The sequence below is a fragment of the Myotis daubentonii genome, chromosome 5 (genome assembly GCF_963259705.1).
Source record: "Myotis daubentonii chromosome 5, mMyoDau2.1, whole genome shotgun sequence".
NCBI lineage: Eukaryota > Metazoa > Chordata > Mammalia > Chiroptera > Vespertilionidae > Myotis > Myotis daubentonii.
Window position 1 is genome coordinate 12,417,061 of NC_081844.1, and position 27,648 is coordinate 12,444,708.

Consider the following 27,648-nt stretch of genomic DNA (forward strand, 5'->3'; position numbering starts at 1 on the left):
GTTCGATTCCAGTCAAGGGCACATACCTTGGTTGCAGGCTCCCTGACCCAGGCCCTGGCGGGGGCTTGTGCAGGAGGCAACCAATTGATGTGTGCTTCTCTCACATCGATGTTTCTCTCTGTCTTTCCCTCTCTCTTCTATTCTCCCTAAAAAATCAGTGGAAAAATATCCTCAGGTGAGGATTAACAAAGACTTGCAAAGCTAATAAATGTTTATGATTTAAATTAAAGTGGTTAAAAAGGAAATTAGCCCAGTGTGTCTAATTCTTGGGTTTTTTTTTTATCTTTTTTAGCTGCAACAAGATTTAGACCATTTCTAGTTTTTTCATCTCCAAAGAAAATTAATCTTGAAAATTAAGTTTGTAATAGTTGATATTCAAACTACAAGAGTGGTGGAGAACGTGGCACAGAACATAACAGTCTTGTGTAGAATCCTGGTTCTGCCCATGGCAACAGTGTGACTCTATGTAGGTCAGGATCTGTTTGAAATGAGAGTTTTAAGTGTCTTATCTAGTTACAGAATTGTTGGGACAGGGAAAATTGTAATTATTCCTATTTAAGTTCTGCTCAGGATCTAGAATATGTAATATGAATACAAAATGCCGGTTTGGCTCAGTTGGTTGGGTGTTGTCTCGTGCACCAAAAGGGCACATGCCGGGGTTTCGGGCTTGATCCCCTCGATCAATGGTCCCCTCTCACTTTGATGTTTCTCTTCCTCTCTACCCCCTCTCTGTAAAAATCAATAAAAATATTTAAAACCCACGCATACATACAAAAGCACTATTCATCAGAATTAGAATAATTTTTTCTTATGTACTTACTCGTAGTGTAGTGACTGTAGTAGGATCTCTATACCTTCCATCTTCCTCTTTCAAGTTATACCCTTCTGGTCTTTTGTCCCTTTCACTGATTTTCCATAATTTTATAGTTTTATCTGGGGAGATAATGAATAAAGTCCTCAAAAAAGGAGTAATACATATAGGAGAAAAACACTTTTAAGATATATATAAACATGCCATTTCATATTTCATCTAAAAAGATACCAAGAATGCCCTGGCCAGGTGGCTCAGTTGGTTGGAGCATTACCCTGTACACCAAAAGGCTGTGGGTTCAATCCCCAGTTGGCACATACAGGAGGCAACCAATCAATATCTGTCTCTGTCTCTCTCTCCCTTCCTTTCTCTCTAAAATCCATAAAGCATAACCTCAGGTAAGGATTAAAAAAAAGGAACGAAAAGATCCCAAGAATAAAATCTCTTATCTGATACAACAAAAAACCCCCACAAATTTATTACCTGGGAAAAACAGTATAGATATTGCACTTTTATGTTAATCAAATTCATAAAATTCCATTTGCTATTACAGTCAAGTCATAGCCAGGTCCTTACTGTTTAAAACCAAATAAAGCCAGAGGGGAAAAAGTTATATGGGTATATAAATACATATATGTCTATACACACATAAAAACATATATCTATATATGCTCAATACTTAATTTTCAAAAGAGAACAACCAACAAAAATAGTTACGATAGCCTAACTACTACTAGCAGATCCCACAAATTCCTTTACAGGCCTGGCCACCTGTTTAAATCTGTATTTCCCCATTGTATTAGCAATTCGTAAGTAGGCAAATCTGACTGATTCAAGTCCTTCAAGACAAAATTCTTATGCATCAAGAATCTATAATATTTTTTTTTTAATTTTATTTTGGAATTAAGTTGATTTCCAGAGAAGTTACAAAGACAGCACGTTTCCATACACCATTCACCCAGTTTCTTCTAATGTCAACATCTTAAGCAACCTGGTACATTTGTTAAACTAAGAAATTAACGTTGTACTGGTACATTCCTACTAACCAAACTCCAGACTTCACTCAGATTCCACCAGGTTTTCTACGAACTTCCCTTTTCTATTTTAGGACCCCACCCAGGATCCAAACAACACTTTAGTTATCAAGTTTTAGTCTCTCCAACTTTAACAATTCCTCAGACTTTATTTTTCATACAGTGCTGAGCAGTGGTGAGATATTTTGTAGGATGTCCCTCCAAAGGATAGGTTGGCTGTTTTCTTTCTTTCTTTCTTTTTTTTTTCTTAAATATATTTTATTGAGTTTTTTTTTTTTTTTACAGAGAGGAAAGGAGAGAGATAGTTAGAAACATCGATGAGAGAGAAACATCGACCAGCTGCCTCCTGCACACTTCCCACTGGGGATGTGCCCGCAACCAAGGTACATGCCCTTGACCAGAATCGAACCTGGGACCTTTCAGTCTGCAGGCCGACGCTCTATCCACTGAGCCAAACCGGTTTCGGCGGTTGGCTGTTTTCTTATGATCAGAATGGAATCATGGGTTTTTAGGAAGAGCACCAGAGTAAACTGAAGGCAAACATAGTGTCAACAGGACTTTTCTGCTTTAATCACTTGGTTAAGGCAGTATGTACCAAGTTTTTCCACTGCAGTTACTATTTTTTCCCTTCCCATACTCTATTCTTTGGAAGTGAGTCACTAAGTTCAGTCTACACTTAAAGGGAGAATTAAGTTACACTTCTTGTAGGAATAAGTATCCATTCACATACTATTTGTAATCCTATCCTATATAATAAAAGGGTAATATGCAAATTGACCCTAACGGTGGAATGACCAGAACCTGGAACGACCAGAACGACTGCTCAACCAGTCACTATGAGGCACACTGACCACCTCTGGTCCCTTTCCCTGGTCGGCAGGCTCTGACTGCCTAATGGTGAATGGGGAGCCAGGGGTGGGGCTGGCTGTGGGCAGCCAGGGAAGATGGCCCTGATTGCAGGCCAAGCCTAGGGACCATACCTACGCACAAATTTCGTGTGCCGGACCTCTAGTTCTCCTATAAGAAGCGTCCCTTCTCTCCCGCTTATTTGTTCAAATTTCTTTATATCACTATGGATGCATGCATATTTGTTTAATACTTTGTTATTCTAAAATTGTATTCATATAAGACTATCACATTCTTAATGGTCTTTCATAAGCAAATGAGCATAATATAATTTTAAAAATAGTATATAAAGGCATGCAGGGACTCCTCTAGCCTGGCCACCTCTCTCTTGTCTGGTGGCGAAAAGCATGCCAGCTGCTCCCGTGGATGCCCTCTGCAAAGATGAAGTCTAAATAGGAAGAAAAAAAAACAAAACAAAAAAACCCCCAGCTAACTCTACTAATGTTTCATCTAAACCCTATGTAATCATGTTTCTAGTTATTTGCAATTCAGTTATGTGTGTTTTCTATGTGCTATTTAATTTATATAATTTAGATACATCATTATATACTTTAGAATACTTCATTTCCAAATATGTACTATAAATGAGTCAAGCCTAAATTCTATATTTTCGGAGAAATTATCATCTAAAGATGATGAGGATGGCCCAACTGGCATGGCTCAGTGGTTGAGCATCGACCTCTGAACCAGGAGATCATGGTTCATTTCCTGGTCAAGACACATGCTTGGGTTGTGGGCTCAATCCCCAGTGTGAGGCGTGCAGGAGGCAGCCGATCAATGATTCTCTCTCATCATTAATGTTTCTATCTCTACCCCTCTTCTTCATCTCTGAAATCAATATAAATATATTAAAAATAAATTTAAAAAAAGATGATGAGGATGCCCACCATGACTGTCTTATGGCCTGTTCAAATTCATCTACCTTAGAGATCCAGATAAAAAATTACAATATACTTATCAAACTTTCAAATGAGATGAACTTAGTTTGTGGTTCCCAATAGTGCTATCAGAAAAAAATACTAAAAGTTATGAAAAATCAGGTAAATATCTTTTGAAAAACAAATTAAACTTAAACATAGGACAGGATACAGAAGTACTACACAATTTCAGTGCAGTGCTTGAGGATAAGGCAGGCTGGATATAAAATAATGTTTTAACAAGTCTAATTTAAAATTAAAAATATTTTTTCACTTATATGTTCTTTGGAAGTGACTTTTTAATCTGGAGGTCTTGGCCTATAAATGGAGATACTGATCAACTCCATAAAAGTGCATGCAAGATTATGTGCTTTTATACACAACTTTTCTGTGAAGGGATTGTAAGATTCTCAAAGATATGTTATTTCCAAAAATTTAAGAGCTATTGCTCTATGGTGATTTCCTAAATTGTCAAACCTAAGGAAAGAAGTATTCAAGAAGTCCAAAGGTCCATGTGTATCTCTGGCCATAAGCAGAGGGTTAGGACAGGTAAAACCAGGCTACCAAGCTTCCTCTTGTGGGAATGCAGCTTTAAACAAGATAAAAAATCTTATTAACAAGCTGTTAAAAAGCAATTTATTTATGAGTGAACTATCATTCTTATATTCAAGACCCATCTATCCATGGTCAATAGATTACAGTTAGACCTTTTTGTAATGTGAAGGAATCGAGGAGAATTCCAAGGAAGGGGAAAGAAGGTAAAAGAAAGAGAATAAAATATTGAGGAAACATCAAGTGAATTAAAGTTATAAGAGATGACTATAAACTTAAGTAAAAATGATCTGGGGAAAACCAGTTTATGATTATCATGGAAAGTCAATGCAAGAATGAAAGTAATATAAATTGTGGTGAATCAAAGTGGAAATGTTGGGTCATATTTTCTACCATTCTCCCATAGGAATTTCTAATCTATAACAATAAAGTGTAATATGCTAATAAAGTGTAATATGCTATATACAGATATAGCTCAAATCCTACTCCTCCCATCCTTATTTTTACCCCACCATTCCCAGACACAGCAGTTTGTACAATTCCCATTCTTGTTCTATCCTTCCACATGGGACTCTACTTTTATAGCATACAAAAATAAAAAATAAAGGCAGCCCTAAAATACCTGTATTTTTTTTAGTATTCATTAACACCACCATCAACAACAAATAGACAAAAACCTATGATTCATTGTGTAGTGCCCTTTAACTTTGCTAGGTATACCGGTTAATAATAGCGAATTTTATAATCAAAGAAAACACAATAATTTCAAGAGAAACATCAAAAGTGCTTTATTCAAAGTAATGTCCATCGCTAGCTACACATTTCCCCATCTTTCAGGTAATTTGTGGATAAAAGTCCCAATAGAACTTTGTTTTGAGGCAAACCATTCAGAGACCCAATTTTCTACTTCTTCGTATGTTTTGAAATGCTGCTCAGAAAGTGCATGTGTCATTGATCGGAACAAATGGTAATCTCAAGGAGCAAGGTCTGGTGAATATAGCAGGTGGGTTAATACTTCCCAGGCAAGATCTTTTAACGTGTCTTTAACTGGTTTTGAAATGTGTGATGGTGCATCATCATGAAGCAAAATTACTTTGCCATGTCTTCTGGAACATTTTGGTCATTTCACAATCAAAGCATGGTTCAAATTGATTATTTGTTGTCGGTAGCGATCAGTATTAATGGTTTCACCTGGTTTTAGAAGCTCATAATACACCACACCTTCCTGATCCCAACAAACATTGACCACTGTCTTCTTTCCGAAGCGATTTGGCCTTGCAGTCAATGTTGATGGTTGACCTGGATCAACTCATGATTTTGTGCATTTGGGATTCTCAAAATAAATCCACTTTTGATCGCCAGTCACAAGTCAATGCAAAAAAGACTTTCTTTCATGCCATTGAAGCAACATTTTACTGATGACTTTTTGGTTTTCCATTCATCTTTCGTTCAGTTGATGTGGAACCCATTTTCCTTCCTTTAAAATCGTTCCCATTGTTTGTAAATGATTGGAAATTGCTGAGCATTGTTTAATCTTTCTGCAAGTTGTTTTTGAGTTTGACACACATCTTCAACCAATAATGCTTGTAATTGTTGGTCTTCAAACTTATTCAGTTGACCTGGACATTCTTGTGTCTTTCACATTTGTATGGGCAGACAAATCATCAGGCAGAGACAAATCATTACTCTGAAGAGTTTAAACCAGCGTTCACAAGTATCTTGAGATGGAGCATGTTCACCATAAGCTTCCCCAAGTATTCAGCAACACTTTTCTTCAAAATAATGAATTATAATTTCCCACAAACGCTCTTTTTTTGGCATAAAATTTGACATTTTTAAGCGTAAAAATATCTATGATGTTAAAACCTTCAGCAAACTTGACATATGAAGTTTTGAAGCTTGTTGTCAAAATAGCATACATATCAAATTGCATATATAAACATATGTGTAACTCCATCTATTGAAAAAAATCTGCATTATTAATCGGTACACCTAGTATTAATCAATGATTTTTCAAATTTACATAGTAAACCTATTTGGGAGACACTCTGATTTGGCTACAGAAAAGTTCTACATAGATTCACATACCCCGACCTAACCACTGGAATTCCCAGTGTTTCTCCTTGTATTGAGCCTTTGTAGAGTTTAGTAAATAGAAAGGCTCATTTGGTTATACACTGCCTTGTTATTTCAAGCCACAGGAGTACAAGAAAGCCTGCAAGGAAGACACATGAACATAAGCTGGGAATTGAAAGCTGTTTAAGATTCAATCCATAATTAAATCAAAATGGAATTTGCTTTCAAATAATACTGAGAGGGTTAGAAAGATCTGAGAAGCAAAATTAGCTATGAACTAAGAATTATTGAAGGTGGGTGGAGGGTATGTAAATCTTCATTACACTATTCTATCTCAGCCTATATGTTAAAAATTCCCCTTTATTAAAAAAACAAAACAAAAAAACACGATATCGCCACTAAGAAGTAAACTGGCAAATTTTTAAGAATAAATATTCTAGCTCAGTCAGTGTTGCTCACTGCTGACCATCGACCTCTCTCTCCCTCTCTCTTCTTCTCTGAAATCAATAAAAATATATTTAAAAACAAAACCTCCCCCTCTCTCTTTCTCTCTCTCCAGTAAATAAAATATATACTCAATACACTTCCCTGGAACATTTACTTCCAAAAGTAGAAACTATATAATGGTAAAATTATATAGTTTATAGCATTATTTGATGTCAAAGAAAAAAGCAGTATCTGAAATGCTATTTGAAATAATTTAGTTTACCACATAAATTAAAACTGAACCAAATTAGAAACCAATATATGACATGAGTATACACCGTACCTCAATCTATGATGCTATAAGTTATGAGCTTTAAATCATTATTTCTATTTATTTTTCTTTTAATAATCAGAGAGAGGAATGCAGTTTGTGTAAAAAGAGAGGGGTAGAGGTTACAAGTGTTAAGGGCTGTTTAGGAAACACCTTGATGACTCAAAAAAAAAAAAAATTGGGCTACAGGAAGCACACATCTATAGTGTCGGAGAGTGGCAAATGCATTTCAAAGAACTAGATACATAGGGTGATGAGACCTAAACTGGATGAAGGGAGAATTCAGTATTTTCCACTGTGTTACCCCAGAAGTCACCTGAGTATACATTCTGTGAATGGCAAAGAATGGTAAGATCTAGGTGCTAAAAATCTGCTTTTATTCAACAGTGAAGATCTGAGAAAATATGAGGTTTTCCCAACCCTCGTGCCAGCCTCAAAAAAGTTTTAATCTAAATTTTTACCGACTATGGCTACCCAGAATCTGGAAGGATCTCTCAGTCACTTTAATGTCTCTTCAAACCTCTGATTCCAAAAGCTAAACCAAGTCACAACAACTTATATGAAAAAAAAATTTAGAACTACAAAAAAAGACCCAATTCTTAACTTGTCATAAAGGAATTTAAATTCTGGTAGAGTCACCACACAATTCTAACCCTCCCTTAAAAACTCTTCCTGACAGTAAGAAAGCAACTTCTTCTAGCAATGAGGATGGTGGGGGAAGAAGGCAGTGTGTCAATTCCAGTTTGTGTCCTTGCTGGACTAGATCGAGTACGAAGAGTGCCCTCCTAGAGAATATCCTTGAATGGAGACCAACTTTTGACAGAGCATATTGAATTTACAGTTTGAAATACTCTTTGGAGAGTCTGGGCACACTTAAAAAGGAGGAAGGGAAGAAAGGAAATAAACATTTACTGAGCATGTATTATGTACATTAGGAGTTATCACATTTACTACTCATAACAATATGATAATACAGATATTACTATCTCCACTTTGCAGGTGAGAATAATTTGACTCAGCATTAGTAACCTGCCTAAGACTAAGCCATGAAATGGCATAAAGAGAATCAGTCCATTCTTTTCACTACAAAATGTGTGTGCACGCAAAAAGAAACTTGACACCTGAAAATCTCTTTCATAGAATTTAAAAACTAAATGCAAATAAAAAAGGGAAGACATAAAAGAAGAGTTTATATTCTATGTGGGGAAGAAATATTTCCAAATGTCTATTTGTAAATATCTCTTAACAGCTACTCCTCTTTGAAATGGGAAACGTATCCTATAGAGTATGTGTACATACAAAGCACATGAAACAAAATTTACACTTACCATTGGTAGACAACAAAAACTGAGCAGCATTTTTCTGGGGTAACCACCTAATTTTGTTGATCTTTTCTTCTATTTCTAAACTTTTCAAGTAGTCAAACTCTGGTTCATGGCTCTGAAAGGTGCTGTAAACATTATATTCTCCTCTGCTATGAGACTGGATTTTGTTCTAAAATGGAAACAAAAATATTCGGACCACTGTTGAGAAAGATATCAAAATAGTAAACTTATCAGTTCCAATAGATCTTGCAGGTTCTGGTTAATTCATTACCTGTATCTCATATACAATTATATTCTGTTTTAAAAAAATATTTAAAGGCTTTCAAGGAAAAGAAAAAAGAGGAAAAGCTAAATAAAGTATAATGATTAAGCCCAATTTATAAGGAAAAGTGACTCTGAATTATGGATCAATTTGATTATTAATTTACTATTATATTTTAAATAGCATTGACTTAAACTGATAAAAACACTGAGCATCCTTAATACGGGTGCTCATTTAAAAAGTAAAGATTAAATGAGAAAAGCTTGCCAGAAACAGCTGGCTGATAGCTCCTATCCTAAACAAAGATAGTCCAAACAGGTACGGCAGTTGGCCTTCAAGAAGGTGAAGGCAAAAACAATTACTGTCTTTGGGCAAGGCCAAGTTCTTTACCATACCAGATCCTGCATCCAAATTCTGTAAACATTTACTGCATTAACATTTTACTGCCCTTTCTTTACACATGGCTTTCATCTTTCTCCTCCCTTCCTCCTTTCCCCCTTTCTCTCCTTAATTATCCCCCCTCTCTTTCTGCCTTTCTCCCTTTACCATCTGCTTTCTTGTTCTCACCCATTTCTCTTCCCATTTCATTTTTCGTGTTTCCTTCTCTCCCTCCGCCCTTTATATCCTCTCCTTAAAAACAAAGTCATTCTCTAGTCTCTTGTAGTACCACAATCCAGTTATCAAATATTCAGGTTTTTCCAATAGTCCCCATGTCTTTTTACAACAGAAAAGCCAGCATCATACCTTACATTCAGTTGCCATATCTCTTTAGTTGGTAATAGTTTCTGGGTCTGTCTTAGTATTTTATGACACTGACATTTTTCAGAAGCACTGAGCAGTTTATTTTGCATAGTTCCTTTATTTGGATCTGTCTGATGTCCCCATTATTAAATACAAGTTCAGCACTTTGGGGCTGGAATATCACGAAAGGGATGTTGTATTTATCCCAGTGCATATAAGGAGGCAGGTGATGATGCTGATGTGACCTAGCACTGGTGGTGTTAACTTTTCTTGTTTCAGGTAGTGTCTATGAGGTGTGTCCACTGGAAAGTTAGTCTTTTTCTCTTTGTAATGAGTAATTATCTTGAGGGAGATACTTTGACACTATAGACTATTCTAAAACTTTCACTGACTAGTTCTACCATTCATCCATAATTCTTACTGAAACAATTATTGCTAGAGTAATTATAAATGGTAATTTTAAAAAATGTTTCTTCTTGTTTCTACAATTATTAGCTGGCTTTTTATATTAAGGAAGAACTCCTTTCTCTCCTATTCAGTTTTAATTTTATTGTGATCTCATGGATACCTCTTCTATTTTGTCTTTTTATTTGGTATTTTTTATTATTTTGTTGTATCTAATATTGGCTTATAAGGTTTACCACCTACATCTTTATCACAGCCTGACTAACCTACAGTACACTTTATTTATTTTAATTGATTTCGGAGAGAGGAGGGGAGAGGGAGCTAGAAACATCAATGATGATGCCCTGGTTGGTTTGGCTCAGTGGATAGAGTGTCGGCCTGCCGACTGAAGGGCCCCAAGTTCCATTCCAGTCAAGGGCACATGCCAGGGTTGTGGGCTCAGTCCCCAGTGGGGGGCATGCAGGAGGCAGCCAATCAATGATTCTCTCTCATCATTGGTGTTTCTCTCTCTCTCCCTTCCTCTCTGAAATCAACAAAAAATATATTTAAAAAAAAAAATGATGAGAGAACTGTTGATTGGCTGCCTCCTGCATGCCCCTTACTGGGGATCGAGCCCGAAACCTGGGCATGTGCCCTGGCCAAGAATCGAACCATGACCTCCTGGTTCATAGTGAATGCGCAACCAATGAGCCACACTGGCAGGGCAGTACACTTTAATTTCCTTCCTCCTAGCGTTTGTTCTATAATTTACATACAATTTGCTTCTACATGTAACCCTATAATAGTGTTATTGTTTTGCTGTAATAGACCATTTGTCTTCTTAAAAAAAAAAAAAAGAAACAGCTGACTGAGGCACACCTCCTTTCTCTGCCCACTTTAGAGTCAAGTCTCAATCAGTTATTTAATACTAGAGGCCCGGTGCACGAATGGGGTCCCTTGGATAGCCAGTTTTGGCCCGATCCCGACAGGAGGCAGCCCGATCCTGTGAGTTGAACATCTGTCCCCTGGTGGCCAGTGTGCGTCATAGCGACTGGTCGACCAGTCATTTGGTTGTTCAGTCACTTAGGCTTTTATATATATACTAGAGGCCCGATGCATGAAATTCATGCAAGGGGCTTGGTCCCTGCCTGCTGTGGCGGCCGCCTCTACCTCGGCCCTCACAGCCCTGGCTTTGTCCGGAAGATCATCTGGAAGGACGTCCAGTATAATTAGCATATTATGTTTTTATTATTATCTAGACTAGAGGCCCAGTGCACAAAATTTGTGTGTGTGTGTGTGTGGGGGGGGGGGGGGATTTCCCTCAGCCCGGCCTGCACCCTCTTGCAATCTGGGATGCCTCAGGGGATTTCCCACTGCCGGTTTAGGCCCGATCCCGCAACATCCCTCTCGAAATCCAGGATTGCTGGCTCCTAAATGCTTGCCTGCCTGATTGCCCCTAAGTACTTGCCTGCCTGATGGCCCCTAACTGCTTGCCTGCCTGCCTGATTACCCCTAACCGCCTCTGCCTCAGCCCCGCACCCGGGCTTCTCTCCCTCTGGCAGGCCATAGGCACCCGGGACCCAGGGCAGCTTTGCCTGGGATATGGCTTTGTCAGGAAAGCCGTCCTGTCTATCCGGTCTAATTAGCATATTACCCTTTTATTAGTATAGATGACATATTGTCCTCTTCCTTTCTCTTTCTCCTGCCTGTCTTTAGGTAATTTCACTGCACCATTTGACCCCACCTCCCATCCAAGACTAGAGTTATAGAGCTCTGATACTCATTAAATATACATTCAGAGTTATCCAGCAAACCTCACCCCACAGCCCCATTAACAACTGCTTACCATCCTGAAATTAGCCTTCTTATATTATGAGCATAGCACACACTGGTAATTTATTTCATTTACTATTTTTTTTTTAAAATATATTTTATTGAACCTTTACAGAGAAGAAGGGAGAGAGACAGAGAGCCAGAAACATCGATGAGAGAGATCGATCAGCTGCCTCCTGCACGCCCCCCAGTAGGGATGTGCCCGCAACCAAGGTACATGCCCCTGACCGGAATCGAACCCGGGACCCTTCAGTCCGCAGGCCAACGCTCTATCTACTGAGCCAAACCGGTTCGGCTATTTCATTTACTATTAGTGAGTGTGAACATAGTTTTAAGTTATTAGATAAAGGGACTACTTGTGAACTTCTTTAGTTAACACTAATACCTTAGCAAAAGTGAGAATTCTAACTGTTCAGAATTTTATCTTTTAACCTATCATCATGATCCAAAATCTTTCCATAAAAAACATTGAAAGTCTAGTTCAAAAAAGAACCTATGGAAAAACCACTGAAAAGATATTATTAGTCAACGATTTTAAATAAAAGTGAATTTTCAGATAAAATGTTTAACACTACTTGTTAAAAAGAATAGCCCATTAGTTACTAATCTCCATATAAAAAGAAAACTTATTTATCATCACACCCTGGAGGCATATGTTTTGGGTTGTTTTTTCCAGTAGCTTCATTATCTGTATTGATCATTCATGGTTACAATTCTATCTGGACCCTCTGATAGCAATACCAATTGTTATTGAGTGGATTTGTCAATATTAGGAATGCAGAGCAGCCTTGGCCAGATAGTTAGAATGTCGTTCTGATGCGCCAAGGTTATAGGTTTAACCCCCTAGTCAGGGCACATCCAATAAGCAACCAATACATGCAGACATGAGTGGAACAGCAAACTGATGTCTCTCTCTCTCCCTCTAAAATAAATAAGTTAAACAAATTTTTTAAAAAAGAATGCAGTATGTATGAAAGGTGTAAAAATTTTAAAAAGAATCTCAATCTCATTACCATAACCTCATACCAAATTAGATAACCCAATTCATTATATATGCATACACTAATACCATTTTAAAAGAAATTCCAGAAATCTCCAACCTCTAATTACTCACTCAGTCTCAAAAGGTTAGTCACGTTACTCTCCAAGAAACTACAATAGCAATTCAATTTTTTTAAAAATATATTTTATTGATTTTTCAGAGAGGAAGGGAAAGGGATAGAGAGTTAGAAACATCGATGAGAGAGAAACATCGATCAGCTGCCTTCTGCACACCCCCAACTGGGGATGTGACCGCAACCAAGGTACATGCCCTTGACCGGAATCGAACCTGGGACCTTTCAGTCCGCAGGCCGACGCTCTATCCACTGAGCCAAACCGGTTAGGGCAGCAATTCAATTTTTAATATGAATATTGTGCTTTATATTTAGCAAGAAACTAGTCTACGTACATTAGGTCCTACCTAGAGCTACAGATTTAATGACACAGAATCTCTACCTTCAAGCAACTTATGTATGTGAAACTTTAGCCCAAAGCAGAAATTAAGGTCCATATAAATCAGGTAGGCAATATAAAGAGCCAAGGACAAGCACATAACCATTCTATATTTAAAAACTGGGTCTACACAGGTCAAGCTTTATTTGATGAAAAGTAAAGAAAAGCACAAACTTATGAAAATATTTCCTAAAACAGAAAGAGAACATAATACCAAAGAATCAGGAATAACTACATGGATCTAAACAAAATCATAGAGGTGCTTGGCAATGTCAACGGAGTGCAAGAAGCAGTTTCTTTGTAGCAGGGAAAAAAACTAACACACAAGGAAAAAATTACATCTAATGGTTAAAACTTCTACGCTGGGCTCATGTATTAACATCCACTCTCTCCTGACAATCTGCTAAAATTATAGTAAAAAGGATTTTTAAAGACAAATTGACAAGATAAAAGACTAACAGCAGAGATGACAGCAGCCATCACAAATGGAAGAACCATAAAACAGATGCACGAATGGTAACTGACTTAGTGGACTACAGAGAGCTGGACCTATGTCCAGCAGTAGGATCTCTCCTAAAATTTGGGGAGGGGTGTTCACATTATAATGACCATGACAGTGTTGTTCTCAGTATGAACTAAGTATAGTGAGCATAATCTCATGTCTTTAACACTGTGCCATTCGAACAAGAATGCATCAAAGTCAAAGAAGGCTTTTTTGTTTTTATTTTAAAAACTCTCCTACAACTAGAGACTTGTGATATTCTAAAATGCCTCATATTTGGGTTTTCTTGCACAATTCTTTGCACCCCCCTTTTTTCTTAGCTTGGCATTGTAATCACTAAGAAGGCAATATAAAGAGCCAAGGGCAAGCACATAACCATTCTATATTTAAAAACTGGGTCTACACAGGTCAAGGTTAAGAAGGGGTCTATTTCACTAACCACACAATCTATTTATGTGAAATTTTCTAGAATAAATATAAAAGTGTTTTATCCCTAACACGTGATAGTGTCAGGCATATAACAGACATTCAATGAAGATTTTCTACATGCACAAAAATTATAACAAAAAGAATGAATAAATGGTGGTGCTGATATGGTAAAGAGAGGTTGGAGTTAATCTGGTAAATGGAGTACGGTGCAGAAATGAGAAGGAATGGGTTAGATGCACACATAGCAAGACAGGAGGATCTTAAAAACACAGTTCTTATTGAAAAAAAGTAGGGCTCAATGAACTGAGGCACAGGCTTCTTCACATACATTAAAAACACAGTACACAAAAACAAAATTACACATTTCAACACAGATGCAAAAATAATCTATAAATATATAAAGGGATACTATGTCATTTTAAAAGCAAAGTAATGAAGACAGAGTGGTATTTACACATGGATTGACAAATATAACAATGGATCAGAAAACCCAGAAACAAGCCTGAATTATGGTAAAGGTGGCACTGTTGAGCAAGGATGGTCTTATCATTGAATGATTTTCAGTGAACTGGCTATTCAACCTACTCATGTAAACTGATGCCAGGTAAATCAAATATAAATGTGAAATGTTCAATAATTGGGTTTTAGGACACTGTCAAAGACAGCTTTCTGCAATGATGAAAATAGCCTGTATCTGTGATGTCTAAAATGATAGTCACTAGCCACATGTGGTTGCTTGAGCACCTAAAAGGTGGCTACTGTGACTAAGAAAGTAAACTTTAATTTATTAAAATTTAAATAGCCAGTGGAGCTAGTGACTACTAGAAAAGCACAGCTCTAAAAGATAATGGGAATATATATATCCCTGGACCTTGGGGTAGAGAATATTTCTTATACAGGACAGAAAAGGCAGTAAACCTAAGGAAAGCACTGATATATTGGATTGTATTAATACTAATAACCTCGATTTGTCAAATTACATACCATTCAGAAAAATGAAAAGGCCAAGTCATAAAATGGAAGACACTTCAAATAAATATAACTAACAAAGAGTTCATATTCAAAAACTGAAAAAAATTAAAAATTAAAACTACAATAAGATGCACTTATAACCTCCAAAATGTTTGAAATTTTAAAATAAGTGACAATACAAAACATTGGCAAAGATGTAAAACAGCTGGAAATTTCACATATTGTGCATGAAAATAAAATGGACAGAACCACTTTTTACTGTGCTGTCTCCTAAAAATGAATACCCTGCCCCATGATACAGTAATTTCATGCATACCTATGTACACCAAAAAACACATCATCAAAAATGCTCACAGCAGCTTGACAGTCATAAATGAAACAACCAAAGTGTTTGCATCTACAACACAATGGATAAATTGTGGTATAGTAATAACACAAAAGAACATTTCTAGGAATGAAAGTGAGCAACTTATGTCTACACAAACATAACACTGATCAAAAGGGCCAGAAACAAAATACTATATGATTCCAAATTTCTAAGAGGCTCTAAAACTTTAGGCCAAATTAAGTGTCAGAAGACAGGCTTATAAGGAGAGGAAGGAGAAATTATGGACTGAGAAGGGGAATGAGAAGGTTTTGTTACAGTGTAGTGACAAGCTAGGAAAATTTCAGGGCAGGAGGAATAAGAAACTGAGACAGAAAAATAAAGCCCAAAAGCTTTGCAGGGTGCTTTTAGTAGGGTCTTATCTTGAAATCAAAGGGTTTAAAACCCCTCTTTCTCACAAAAGAATGCAGGAGAGGAGCAGGAAAGGGGGAGAGAAGGAATCCTATTTACAACTTTCCACTAACTAGAGACTACTTAGTGCAAATCATCCTGAAGTTGTTAAAGCAGCAGGGATGAGAGGGAAAGAGTGCAGTCTATCTCATCCCACTATTTAACCAGTAAAGCCAGCAGTCTTGGGTTTGTCAAGATGAAGTTACCAGGTGCTTCTCATAAATTCTGGGAAAGCCAGAATTCAAGTTCTTTCCTCATTGCTATAAAGAAATAAGAAATAAAACTGATTTTTTTTCTGTGCGATTTATATAATTTCGGGCTTATTACTTAGAGCAGTTAAGATTTTTTTTTCATTGGTTAAACAATATCCAGTATTGTGGGTATTCATCCCAATTTATACAGTATTAATTTTTACCCACTTGACTGGGTGTGTGATATTAGAAAAGTTATCTTCTCTAAATCTCAATTCATTTATAAGTTTGTAGTAAACAGAGACATAAGATAGTAAGTGAAGACTTAGATTGCAATCATCATTTTCCTGTGAAGATTAAGTAAGATTTAGGGGCCTTGGCAGATAAACTGTTGTTGCTATACCCAGGTTAAGAATGGGAAAGCTATGGGGGCAGAAATTAGGACATGTGGGTTCTAGAGTAAGGGTTTACCTCTTTGTTAACTGTAAAGACTTTAGATGAGTTCATCTGTTGTCTGGTCCCCCCAGTTTCTTTATAGGTAAACTAGAGGTCTGGTGCACGAAATTCGTGCACAGGGTTGGAGGGTCCCTCAGCCCCGCCTGCACTCTCTGCAATTCAGGGCCCCTACACCTTTTTCTTATCTAGCTAACCTTTTCACATTTAAAAAAATTAACTGAAATACAACCTACTCTAGGGAACCCTCTTTGAACAAATCTCTTTACAATCTGTATTAAGTATTTTCATAGTATATCATTCTTTTTCTTTAACAGCAACTTAGAGTGGATGCATGTGCTACTCATTCTTGCATCTGAATTTTTTCTTCTTGCTCTTGTAATAGTGAAGCTTATCCAATTTACATTTGCCCTTCAAGGGTTTATATTTGGTTCAGTTTCTAGTTGGCTCCCTGCTTTTTTTTTTTTAAGCAATAAATTTGGGTTGTGATAGTAAGCCTCACTTGTAATCAAGCCTATACGTCTCCCTATCTGAATATTTCTATAATACCTATCACTTTAGCATACCAGAGATTGTGTTCATTTATAGAAAATAACAATAAATGTCACTTGATCATTTGATCTTCTAGTAATATTTTATAGCAAGATGTATTATTCTAGTAATTTAACTATTACAAAACTGAGGCGTGCAGAAATAAATCACATTGAATAAAGAATGACTCAAATATCAAAGCATAGTGCCCTTAGGGCCTCCCTTGTCCTGTGCCTCAGATATCACAGCATATTACACAGTTCACATGGAACTCAGTTTCCTTTAAAATAGGAAGAGATCCCATACTCATGAAGCAGCTACTTCCACACATATTTTTTTAAATTTAATTCACAGCACATACTCTTAGTACTAATTGTTGGAAAATCATCCTAGCAATTGCCTCTGTTCCTCTCTGTATTGTTGCCTTACATTCTGATGTCATTACTGAGCTTTTATCATCCACTCGCTCTAATAAGATTGTGAATTATTTAAGGGCAGAGATCATGACTTGAGCTTGTGTGTTCCCTGTCATGGTGCCTAGGTAAATACTCAAATGCCATCCAGTCCAACTGACGGTTGCTGGAGACCTCTGATTTTTATTTAAGGGGCCTCACTTGTTCTGTGCCTTAACAGAGGGGTAAGTAGTGGCTGAGGGAATTTGAGGAAACCCAGACAGAATTCTCCTCCTAAAAAATTTTGCTAAGCTGGCACCTGGGACTGCCAGGCATTTGTCCAATTAAAACCCGGACACACAGCAATAACAAAGGCATTGGTCTCCTACTTCTAATGCCTAGGGATCAAACCCAAGTCTGCAGGAACTCACCCCCACAGTCAGGACCTGGCCGCTGGGTGGACCTGGGCTGGTGCTCCTAACTCTGGGGTGAGGGAGACTTCCCATGACTGCAGGCTAGAGGCCCCGGACTCCGCGCCACCCACCTGAACAGGTCCATAGCACAGGCTGGTCAGCGGAGTGGCTTCTTCACCTGGGATCACGGGGAGGCCTGGCCTGACCTGTTTGCCCCGTGATGGGCGCCAGGCTGGGGGGCGTGGACCCGGGCCACTGCTTAGTGCCGGTGCACGTGCACGCGGCCACAGGATGGGAATATCCGCTTGGTGCCTGTGCCCGTAGGCCCGGAGTGGCCGGGGGCGTTCTGGGACCCTGACTGCTCAGGGCCTATAGGCTAGGAGCGGCCTGGGTCCCGAGGATGTTCCCGGGACCCAGGCCACTCGGCACCTGCAAATTAACCCTCCATCTTTGTCAGGTTAATTTGCATACTCTCCTGATTGGCTAGTGAGTGTAGCGGAGGGACGGTAATTTACATGTTTCTCTTTTATTATATAGGAGGATAGTGATTGCATTATCAGGGGTTGTAGATTCGGGGCCCATAAACTATGCAAACTCTCAGGGCTTTTGTGAACTTGGATGCAGTGGAAATTAACACATTTATTTTCACTAACCTCTAGCTGCAATTCAGCACTTCTTCCAATTATGGATGGAGGCAACAAACCACAGTATTAGCAACACCTGTGACTTTGTCACTATAGAAATGACATGTTTTAAAAATCACATTCCAGCATAAAAAACACATTACTTATATTACATTGGAGAACATATTTCAATATGATTTCCTTCATAATCCTATGTATTTCATGCAATTAAAACATTCTGAGAAGTCCATAGAATTTATAAGGCCACTGAAGGGAATCAATGGCACAAAAAAGGTTAAGAACCCCTGCACAATCCTATGTTATCTCTTAATTTCTTTGAATGTACCAGATACATATAAATTTGAAACAGACCAAAAAATAAGAATAACTTATTATTATTCAGAATGCCACAGTATTATCTCCCCCCGTTGCCCCTTTTTGGTTAATCCTCACCTGAGGATATTTTTCCATTGATTTTTAGGGAGAGTGGAAAAGAACATTAAAGACAAAGAGAAACATTGATGTGACAGAAACACACATTGATTGGTTGCCTCCTGCTCAAGCCCTCACCAGAGACTGGGCTGGGGAGGAGCCTGCAACCAAGGTATGTGCCCATAACAGGAATTGAACCCAGGACCCTTTGGTCCGCAGGTAGACTCTATCCACTGAGCCAAAACGGCAAGAGCAAGATCCCATTTCTTGACCCAAGGGAAAGTTACACAAGTGTTTGTTTTGTGAAAATTCATGGAACTGTATACCTATAATTCTGTGCATTTTTCTATATGCACGATCTATCTTGGCAAAAATACTTAAAATTATTTTTAGATGATATAAACTTAAAACTGCATTTTGGAGCTTTTATCATTATCCTGGTATTGGAATACAGACCATTTTAATTTTATATATTTTATAAAGTGAAATCCCTAAAGGACTTTAAAAAAAAGTAAAAGTGTTGGGAGTCTTGAGGCTCCAGAAATTCTGGTTTAGTGGTTTTGAGGTGCAGTTTAGGAATCTACATTTTAAATACATACCCCAGGTGATTCTGACATTTTATACTCTGAAAAGCACAGCAGATTAGAGTGTGAATGAAAAGAATAGAAAAGGCCTGGTAGCTAAGAAAAGAACTTTATTTTATAGATATTTTGATTTGAAAGAAACTATGGTGATATTTTTTTGAACGTTGTGTATTCTTTCTTCCTGACAGGCATCCAACTCTTATGTATTTATTTCCATACACTAACTAATCTCTTCTTTACACACAAATCCCTAAATATTAAGACTCTTCTGGCTATACCTCGACCCCTTCAACCATTCCCCACTGACATGTCTCAATTTGCTACTCTGATTGCACACAGTAAGTACTAACTTATGTGAATGATGCTACATCACCTTAAATCAAGTCTTCTCTTTCACTTAAATAAATAGCAAACTAAATCAAACTCTTTTTATAAATGGTATTGAATTATGGACCCTTACTGACCATGTGGTGGGGTGTGATGCCTCATGGAAATAATTTTACCCTTGTGCTTTAACTTCCCTATATGCCCTGCTTCTATTACAGAGATTCTGTCCAACAAAAGCTACTCAATCATATTAGTTATGAAAATACTATTAAATGACACAGTATCACCAGGCTGAAATATATTTAAACTGAATCAAGACCCTCTAATGATTACTGGGATTCTCTCATTGGGGGATACAGGCAGCAAGAGATACCCTATGGGATTATAGGAAGGGGACCTGCAATGTCTGAAGAGTAAAAGAAGTGAGACAGAACAGTGGGTTAAAGATGTGATGTGCCAGGTTCACTGATGCTACTGTATGACTTTCTCTTAAATAACTGAGGACAATAAAAAGAGTGAACAATAAATGGTCTCCAGTCATGTGAAGTTTTGCAAGGAACCCTGCCAAACTGGAAGCTGAAGGAGAGAGGATAAAGCCACAATAGTGCAAATGCCATTGTGTTTTGCAAACAGCAGCAGCATCATTATCATAGACTAAGATGTATTCACTGGACAGGTACTAGTGTGTATCCTGGAATGTACCATCACAGCTGTGGTTGTCAGAAGAAGCTGAACTGAAATTTAGAGAACCAAATTCTAATTCCAGAGCTTGTATTATAAACTTTTCCTGGGATTTATCTAGAAATTGAGCCAAATTTTTGACCATCTCTAAGTTCTCCTCTTTTCAAAATGCAACACTATTTTACACACACACACACACACAAATTCATAAAATATAATATAAATATGTTAGGTACTGAAATAAAGGTCCCTCCAGAAGTGTACGGTACCTACATTTATACTCAATGATGTAGGTGTTGATTTTGCTGATGACAAGACTATTATCAGAAACTCCAGTATACGAAAAGGCTTAAAAATGTAGAAAATACATTAGGTAAAATGCACCAAATTAACGCTAATAAGACCAAGTTCCGGGGTGGGAAATTCAATTATTATCATCATCATTATTTAATCTATCATGTAAAAAATACAATGATATTTATACTAAGTAATTCTCAAAAGACATACTACTAATTCAAGATTCTAGATAATGAATCTTATCTTGAATTCTTAAATGCAGTTAACGAAGCTAGATACATGAAAAAGGAAGTCCCTTTTTCCTACCAGTGTCCCTTTAAAAATGTCAGTCACTTTGCTAATGCCTTCTTAAATATTTTAAATATGAGTGCTTTAGATTCTTCAGTGAAACTTCAGTAAAGAATTACAGGGCCGAAACCGGTCTGGCTCAGTGGATAGAGCGTCGGCCTGCGGACTGAAAGGTCCCAGGTTCGATTCCGGTCAAGGGCATGTACCTGGGTTGCGGGCACATCCCCAGTGGGGGATGTGCAGGAGGCGGCTGATTGATGTTTCTAACTATCTCTCTCCCTTCCTCTCTGTAAAAAATCAATAAAATATATTAAAAAAAAAAAAAAAGAATTACAGGAAATGTTGGCCATATTATCTGATATAAGTAAAATGTGTGGCAGTTTCAGTAACTCCATGTTAGATCTTTAATTCCAATTCAATATATTACTGACAGCCTTTAGGAAAATATTAAGCATTGCTTTGACTACATTTATTGAATCCCTATTAAAGTAAATCTCCTCCATTAAATGAGTCATTTTTTTTCACATTTAATTTTTACTTTAATAACAAACCACCTTCTATTGGTGAAAATGACCTCATTCTCAAGCAAAATATTTCTAAATTAGTTTTAAATTAACAACTTAGATTTTAAAGTAACGTAAGGCCCTCATTAAAAACGTAGACTCTCAGAAACCCTCAATGTAAGCAAGATGAAACTTTTAAGAAGCAAAGTTAATTTTAAATGTTTTTCTCAAAACACCTTTCTTTAAAACAAAAAAGTATAGAAAAGTCACTGAATTTCAGTAAAAAATTAAATTAAAGGGCAGAGAATGCCTATGGGAAAGGCAGCTGTAAATTCTGAACAGCAAAATTAACATTCATATTTTTGTTCTCGAAGAGCATTGAAAAGATGACACATCAGAAATTTTGGGTTCTAGTTGTTAGTTCTGCCACTAAGTAATCAAGTGATCTCTTAATATCTTGCCTCTCATTTGTAAACACACTGAAATTGTAATAATCTGTAAGGTTGCGTTTCAACCAAGTATTTCAAGATTCTTATGGTCAAATTTTTAGCTGCTTAAAAATAGGAACAGAAAACTGATTTGGCATCCCCATTCCCACAAGGATATTCTTTGTCAAGAAAACCTTGAGTCTTATTTTCTTCCAACCAAAAATAATAAATAAAAGGAGACATACTTAGTGTATGTGCATCTTCTAATCAGACACTATTAATCATTTCTTTTAAAATTAAATTACCTACCTCACTGGGGTGTTGTGAGGATTAATTCATTAGTATTTGTAAAGCACTTTGAGATCCTCAGGTCAAAGGCGCTATAGAAGTGCAAAGTAGTAGTATTATTACTAGATTCTTTGCTTATTTAAGGAATTTCACAATCCTTTAAAACCTAACTCTCTGTTATAATTTAGACATCTATTTGTAAAACCTTGTACATAACCCACATTATTCTTAACTATTTTAAAATATATTATAGGTAGAGAAGGGCAGGATGTATAAAAAATAATTTTAAAGGTTTAATTTTGATCTACAAATGGAGAAAGAGAGTCAGGAAAATTTAGTGTGACAAATTTTGTTTAGATAAAATTTTAGTGAGAAATCTATCGATCAGATTTAGAAGTGTGCCTAACTTTTGTACCCACAACAAAAAACCACTTTAATTGAGGATTCTGCAATGAGAAATTCCTTTCTTCAAAGAGAAAAGGAAAATAATTTTCAAATCAATTCCATTTTAAAAGGGGTACTGAGCTTATATACATGCAACTGTCATGTAAACCTTTATATTTAAATCAGAATAACAGTATCAGTATGGACTGACATAAAAATAATTGAGCGACTTTTTCTTTAGGCTGGCCTCCCACGCCCAACTACACAAAGCAAACTAAGCAGTGAGAGGAGGTCAAAGCAATTTTGCTTTATGGAGTTTTAAAAGAAAAATTAAGAGGGCCAAAGCTTCAAACCAGTTAATATCTTGGATTACTCCACCACTCCCCACCCCTTTTCCCCAACAAATCTTTTCACAATTAAAGCATTGTTTAAAAATTAAAGCACACACACATATACACACACAAAGCTAAGAGAAACAGTATACATTGGCTAATCTTCTCAATAAACAGACATTTCTTTTAAAAACTGCCAATACCCTCTGATGAAAATTCTCCAGTGCAATAGAAGCTCCAGTCCCAAGAGCAAACTGAAATTTGTTATAACTTTAAAACACTTACCTCCTGCTCCTGTTGAAAGATGACAACTCTACCACCTTTATCTCCTGTTGCTAGTAATTCTCCAGAATGATTAAATTCTACTGTAGAAATTATATCTGCTGTATAATTGAAACAAACAAAAATAGGCATTAGTTTTTCTCTCCCAACTCCCTAGAGTTTTAGAACTTTGCATGCTTTCCCTAACATATTCCAAGTCTATACATACAACCTGCCATCAGAAATAAAATAAATCTAAAGTTCTTTCATAAATATTTTGGTTCATCAAAAAAAAATTCTCCCCAGAATAAACCAATATGACACACTATTTTAATAAACAGGAACACAACAAGTAATAAATATTAGTGGTTTATTAATATTTCATTACATTCATGAATGTAATGAAATCAACAACTTGTGAAACATTCTATGATAGCACCATTAAACATTAATAATCATCTTGCTAATTTTTTCTTATATACTTTTGATAAGCTCTTTTATGCAAACCCAAAGATGCACTCTAAAATTAAGGCAGATATAATTAAAATGGGAAAAATATTTAAATGTAAAAATAATTTCAGATGAAATTTTAAGCCATAAATTCATAAACTCAAATTATGGCCTCTCAAACAAAAATCTGCAAACAGAACACACTTATACAGATATGCTTTGTGCTATATGCACCTTCAGTATGCACAGCTCTTCTTGTGGCTCCCAAACACTGCAGGGGCACTAGAATCAGACACACTGCACCCAAAGTTGGTGCTAACTTCACAGTCAAGTTCAAATAAAATTATCAGGGTTTTTTCCTTGCTTTTTGACACCAGAGCCATTTTCCTAAAGAAAAAAAATCTAAGTTACAGAATTGGGTATTAAGATAAAGCAATACACTGTACCACTGACCACTGTTACTAACAAGTTCTTCTATAAAGCATTATGCCTCATTAGGGAAGACTCCATCATTTTAAACAAATAAGTCAACTTTTTCTACAAGAAAGGGGTTATTTTCTGGTCTACATTAGCCCACTCTAAGATTTTAACAGCCCTAGCCTGTTTGGCTCAGTGGACAGAGCATGAGCCCATGGACTGAAGGATCCCAGTTTCCATTCCAGTCAAAGGCATGCTGGATCCTGGCCCTGGATCAATGCTCATGGGGGTCGAGGCTCATGCGGGAGGCAACCAATCTATGTGTGTTTCTCTCCTCCCCGCCTTTCACTCTCTCTAAAAATCAATGGGAAAATAACCTCAGGTGAGAATTAACAAAAAAGAAGAATTTAATAATGTAACTTTATAAAGAACACTATGTCCCTAAAAATGTACTGACCAATATATCTTATCAATAATCTGTCCAGCATTGCATTTTACAATTTTCTTTTTTTTTAGTGATTTTTCCAAGCCCAGCTTGATTTTAGAAAGCTTTCTTTGCTTTTTCCATTGTCTAGGTCCAAGGCATTTTACCTTTTTGAAACTCTGAGAACCTAATGAAAAGTTACACATGCTCTCCCAAGAAATTGTACAAATTTAAATGCACACAAAAATATGCATACAATTTCATAGGGTCTGGACAGCATCTCACTTCCAGGTTAAAAATGTTAGCCCAGACAGCCCACCAGAGTCAGTAGTATTAGGAGTAAAGAATGTTTACTGTTTACACTGCATACATATGTGACACAACGGTGTAAAACAATGTACTGGACTACTCTATAAAGCCAAATATCAATTAGTACTTAAGAGTCGATCTAGTAGGTGCTCTGTACTGCACTGACTTATATAGTGAATATAATAAAGCATTACAAGCATACCTAGTTCCTTCACTTAAAGCACAATAGAGTACAGCTGGAGAGAGAAAATAAGTAGGAATTAACAACATTAGGAGGTTAGGTTCTAAAATCAGGGAATGAGGTAAAAATCATACATAGTAAAAAGTATCTTTAAATTCAAATTCCTCAGACACCAGCACTTAGGAGAATTCTTTCCCTTCTAAGTCCAACTAGGCTAATTTCCTTACAACATTGATGTTTCTTTGGCTAACTCATCAAATAAAGGAGCTAATTTGAACATAAAACTATGCTTTGAAAGTTTTTCTGAGTTGTAAAATGTCAAGATCTCAGAAGGCCTCACTTGGAATAAGATATATAAAAAAGATGAATAAAAGGGAGAACAAAATCAAATAGTATTTATAGTTCATAAAAAACATCCAGGAATGAATTACAGAGACCACTACTGCATACTGGTGTGCCAAATTTGCCTGGATTCTGCAGAGCACCCAAACCTGTGATCTCCAGCTATGAGCTACCTGTTTATCAGCGTGCCATGATGTGCAAAACGTAAGGAAGCATGACTCTAAAACTTGTGCTCCCACATTATGGCACACCCAGACAAGGTTTTGAAAATAGCAATAAACCTATTTCTAGAAAATATTCTTCTAATGCTCTGATTCCTATATCATTAAAAACATTTCGAGTAATGATTGCAGAAAGTCTACAACAGTGCTGTTCAACAGAACTTTCTGAATCTGCACTGTAATCACTAGCCACAGTGGTTCCTGGATGTTTTAGTCAAATTGTGTCTAGAGCCACCCACACTGGACAGCCTAGGTCAGTGGTTCTCAACCTTCCTAATGCCTCGACCCTTTAATACAGTTCCTCATGTTGTGGTGACCCCCAATTTCATTGTTACAAACTGAACATAATTAAAGCATAGTGATTAATCACAAAAACAATATGTAATTATATATGTGTTTTCCGATGGTCTTAGGTGACCCTGTGAAAGGGTTGTTCAACCCCCAAAGGGGTCGCGACCCACAGGTTGAGACCTGCTGGCCTATGTCTAAAACATTTCAGGTGAACAATTACTTTTATTGAAAAGCCCAGAATGCTAAAACTAAGAGAGAATTTTGGACCTTTTAGCAATACACTCTGGGTAACACACACATTCATTCATTCCCATTCTCATTCTCTCTCTCTCTCTCTCTCTCTCTCTGGAGAAGCAAGCCGAAATATAAATGTATTTCATGAAAATTTAGAATCCTGTATACTAGAGTTTTAGAAGCAAGCCGAAATATAAATGTATTTCATGAAAATTTAGAATCCTGTATACTAGAGTTTTAGAACAAACTACTAATTAAAATTACAAATACTGAAAAACATTTTACTCTTGAAATTAAAGTAACTATAACATACTTTTAAAAGGCAGAGACATCAACCTGGTAGAGCCATAATACCAAACTCCAGGCATGGTCCGGTATAACACAACAATGGGTCATGTTCTCACACACATCTTAGAGGTTACATGTATATATATTTTTATTGGTTTCAGAGACGAAGGGAGAGAGGGAGGGAGATTGAAACATCAATGATGAGAGAGAATCATTGATTGGCTACCTCCTGCACCCCTCAACACTGGGGATAGAGCCTCCAACCCGAGCATGTGCCCTTGACTGGAATCGAACCCAGGACCCTTCACTCTGCAGGCCAACAATCTATCCACTGAGCCAAAACCAGCCAGGGCTTAGAGGTTACTTTTATATTTCCTAAATAATCAATGTTTAAAATGTATTCAACAACAAATAGCAACAAAGAACAAGACACTTCTTTTAAAGAAAACCAAGAATATTTCTTATGATCAATAAAAATGCTATTTTACAATGAAAAAAATGCCTGTGTTAATCTTTGAAAAGAACATTTTAATATAATAAAAGGAAAGGGCTCCCTTTTGGAACAGTAGTCAACTGCGCTACTGTGAATTAAATCATCATAGCAATGTTTGATACACAATGACTTCTAAAGTGTGTAACGTAAAGGCAGTATTTAAAAGGAATGCTCAAATATTGGTAAGAAAAGACAACCAAGATGGCAGCATAGGTAAACACTTGAACTTGCTGCAGTGCAAAACCACATTAAAACTACAACTAAAAGAAAAAAAAGGAACATCATCCAGAACCACGGGAAGGCTGGCTAAGTGGAAATTCTACAACTAGAAGGAAAGAAAAAAGCGCACTGAGCGGGTAGGAGGTGCAGAAGTGCAGAGGTGCAGAGGTACAGACGCGCGAAAAAGGGGCTGGCAGCTGGGTACGCTGTTGTCTTTTTCAATCGGGAGGGAGATACAAGCTCCTAACTGCTCTGAACTCTAGTTACGGGTAAGAATCTGGGGACCCAGACTCATACGGGCCGCAACATGAGGGCGGCTTCCTCGCAGGGGTGCTCAGAGCGTTCATTGTTCTTGCATTGGGCCATGGGACACAGAGACCCAGGGACCTATAGGGGCAGGGCTGACGGGCAACCATTGCTATTTGCTCCGCCCTGGTGATTCCCTGAGACCCCGCCCCACCCAATTTACAACCCCACCCAAGCTGTGTGCAGAGGCTTTGCATAGGAATGGCCTGGCCTTTCTCTGCCTAAAAACTGTCAAACTGCAGCTGGGTCAGAGAACCCCAGAGCTTCCAAAAGAAGGATTAAGGCTGTCAGCAGC

General features: G+C 37.2%; 1 protein-coding gene and 1 long non-coding RNA gene across 4 annotated transcripts in view; both read right to left on the reverse strand.

The window, feature by feature from the left end:
• The window catches only part of PPP2R2A (protein phosphatase 2 regulatory subunit Balpha), a 103,790-nt gene that overhangs the window by 11,942 nt on the left and 64,200 nt on the right, over positions 1-27,648 (reverse strand). For 2 of the 3 annotated variants that reach the window (XM_059695944.1, XM_059695943.1), the window contains exons 3-5: positions 23,203-23,300; positions 8,382-8,547; positions 821-933 (exon numbers count right to left, since the gene is read on the reverse strand). In XM_059695944.1, the coding sequence (XP_059551927.1) occupies positions 821-933; positions 8,382-8,547; positions 23,203-23,300 (377 nt within the window). Of the gene's footprint in view, positions 1-820; positions 934-8,381; positions 8,548-23,202; positions 23,301-23,862; positions 23,992-27,648 lie in introns of those variants that run through there. The other variant, XM_059695945.1, reaches the window with a different exon arrangement.
• LOC132234698 (uncharacterized) lies at positions 11,073-13,933 on the reverse strand. Its single transcript, XR_009452917.1, has 3 exons — positions 12,977-13,933; positions 11,886-12,750; positions 11,073-11,653 (listed from the first exon to the last, which is right to left on the reverse strand). It is a non-coding gene; the product is annotated as an uncharacterized LOC132234698 (long non-coding RNA).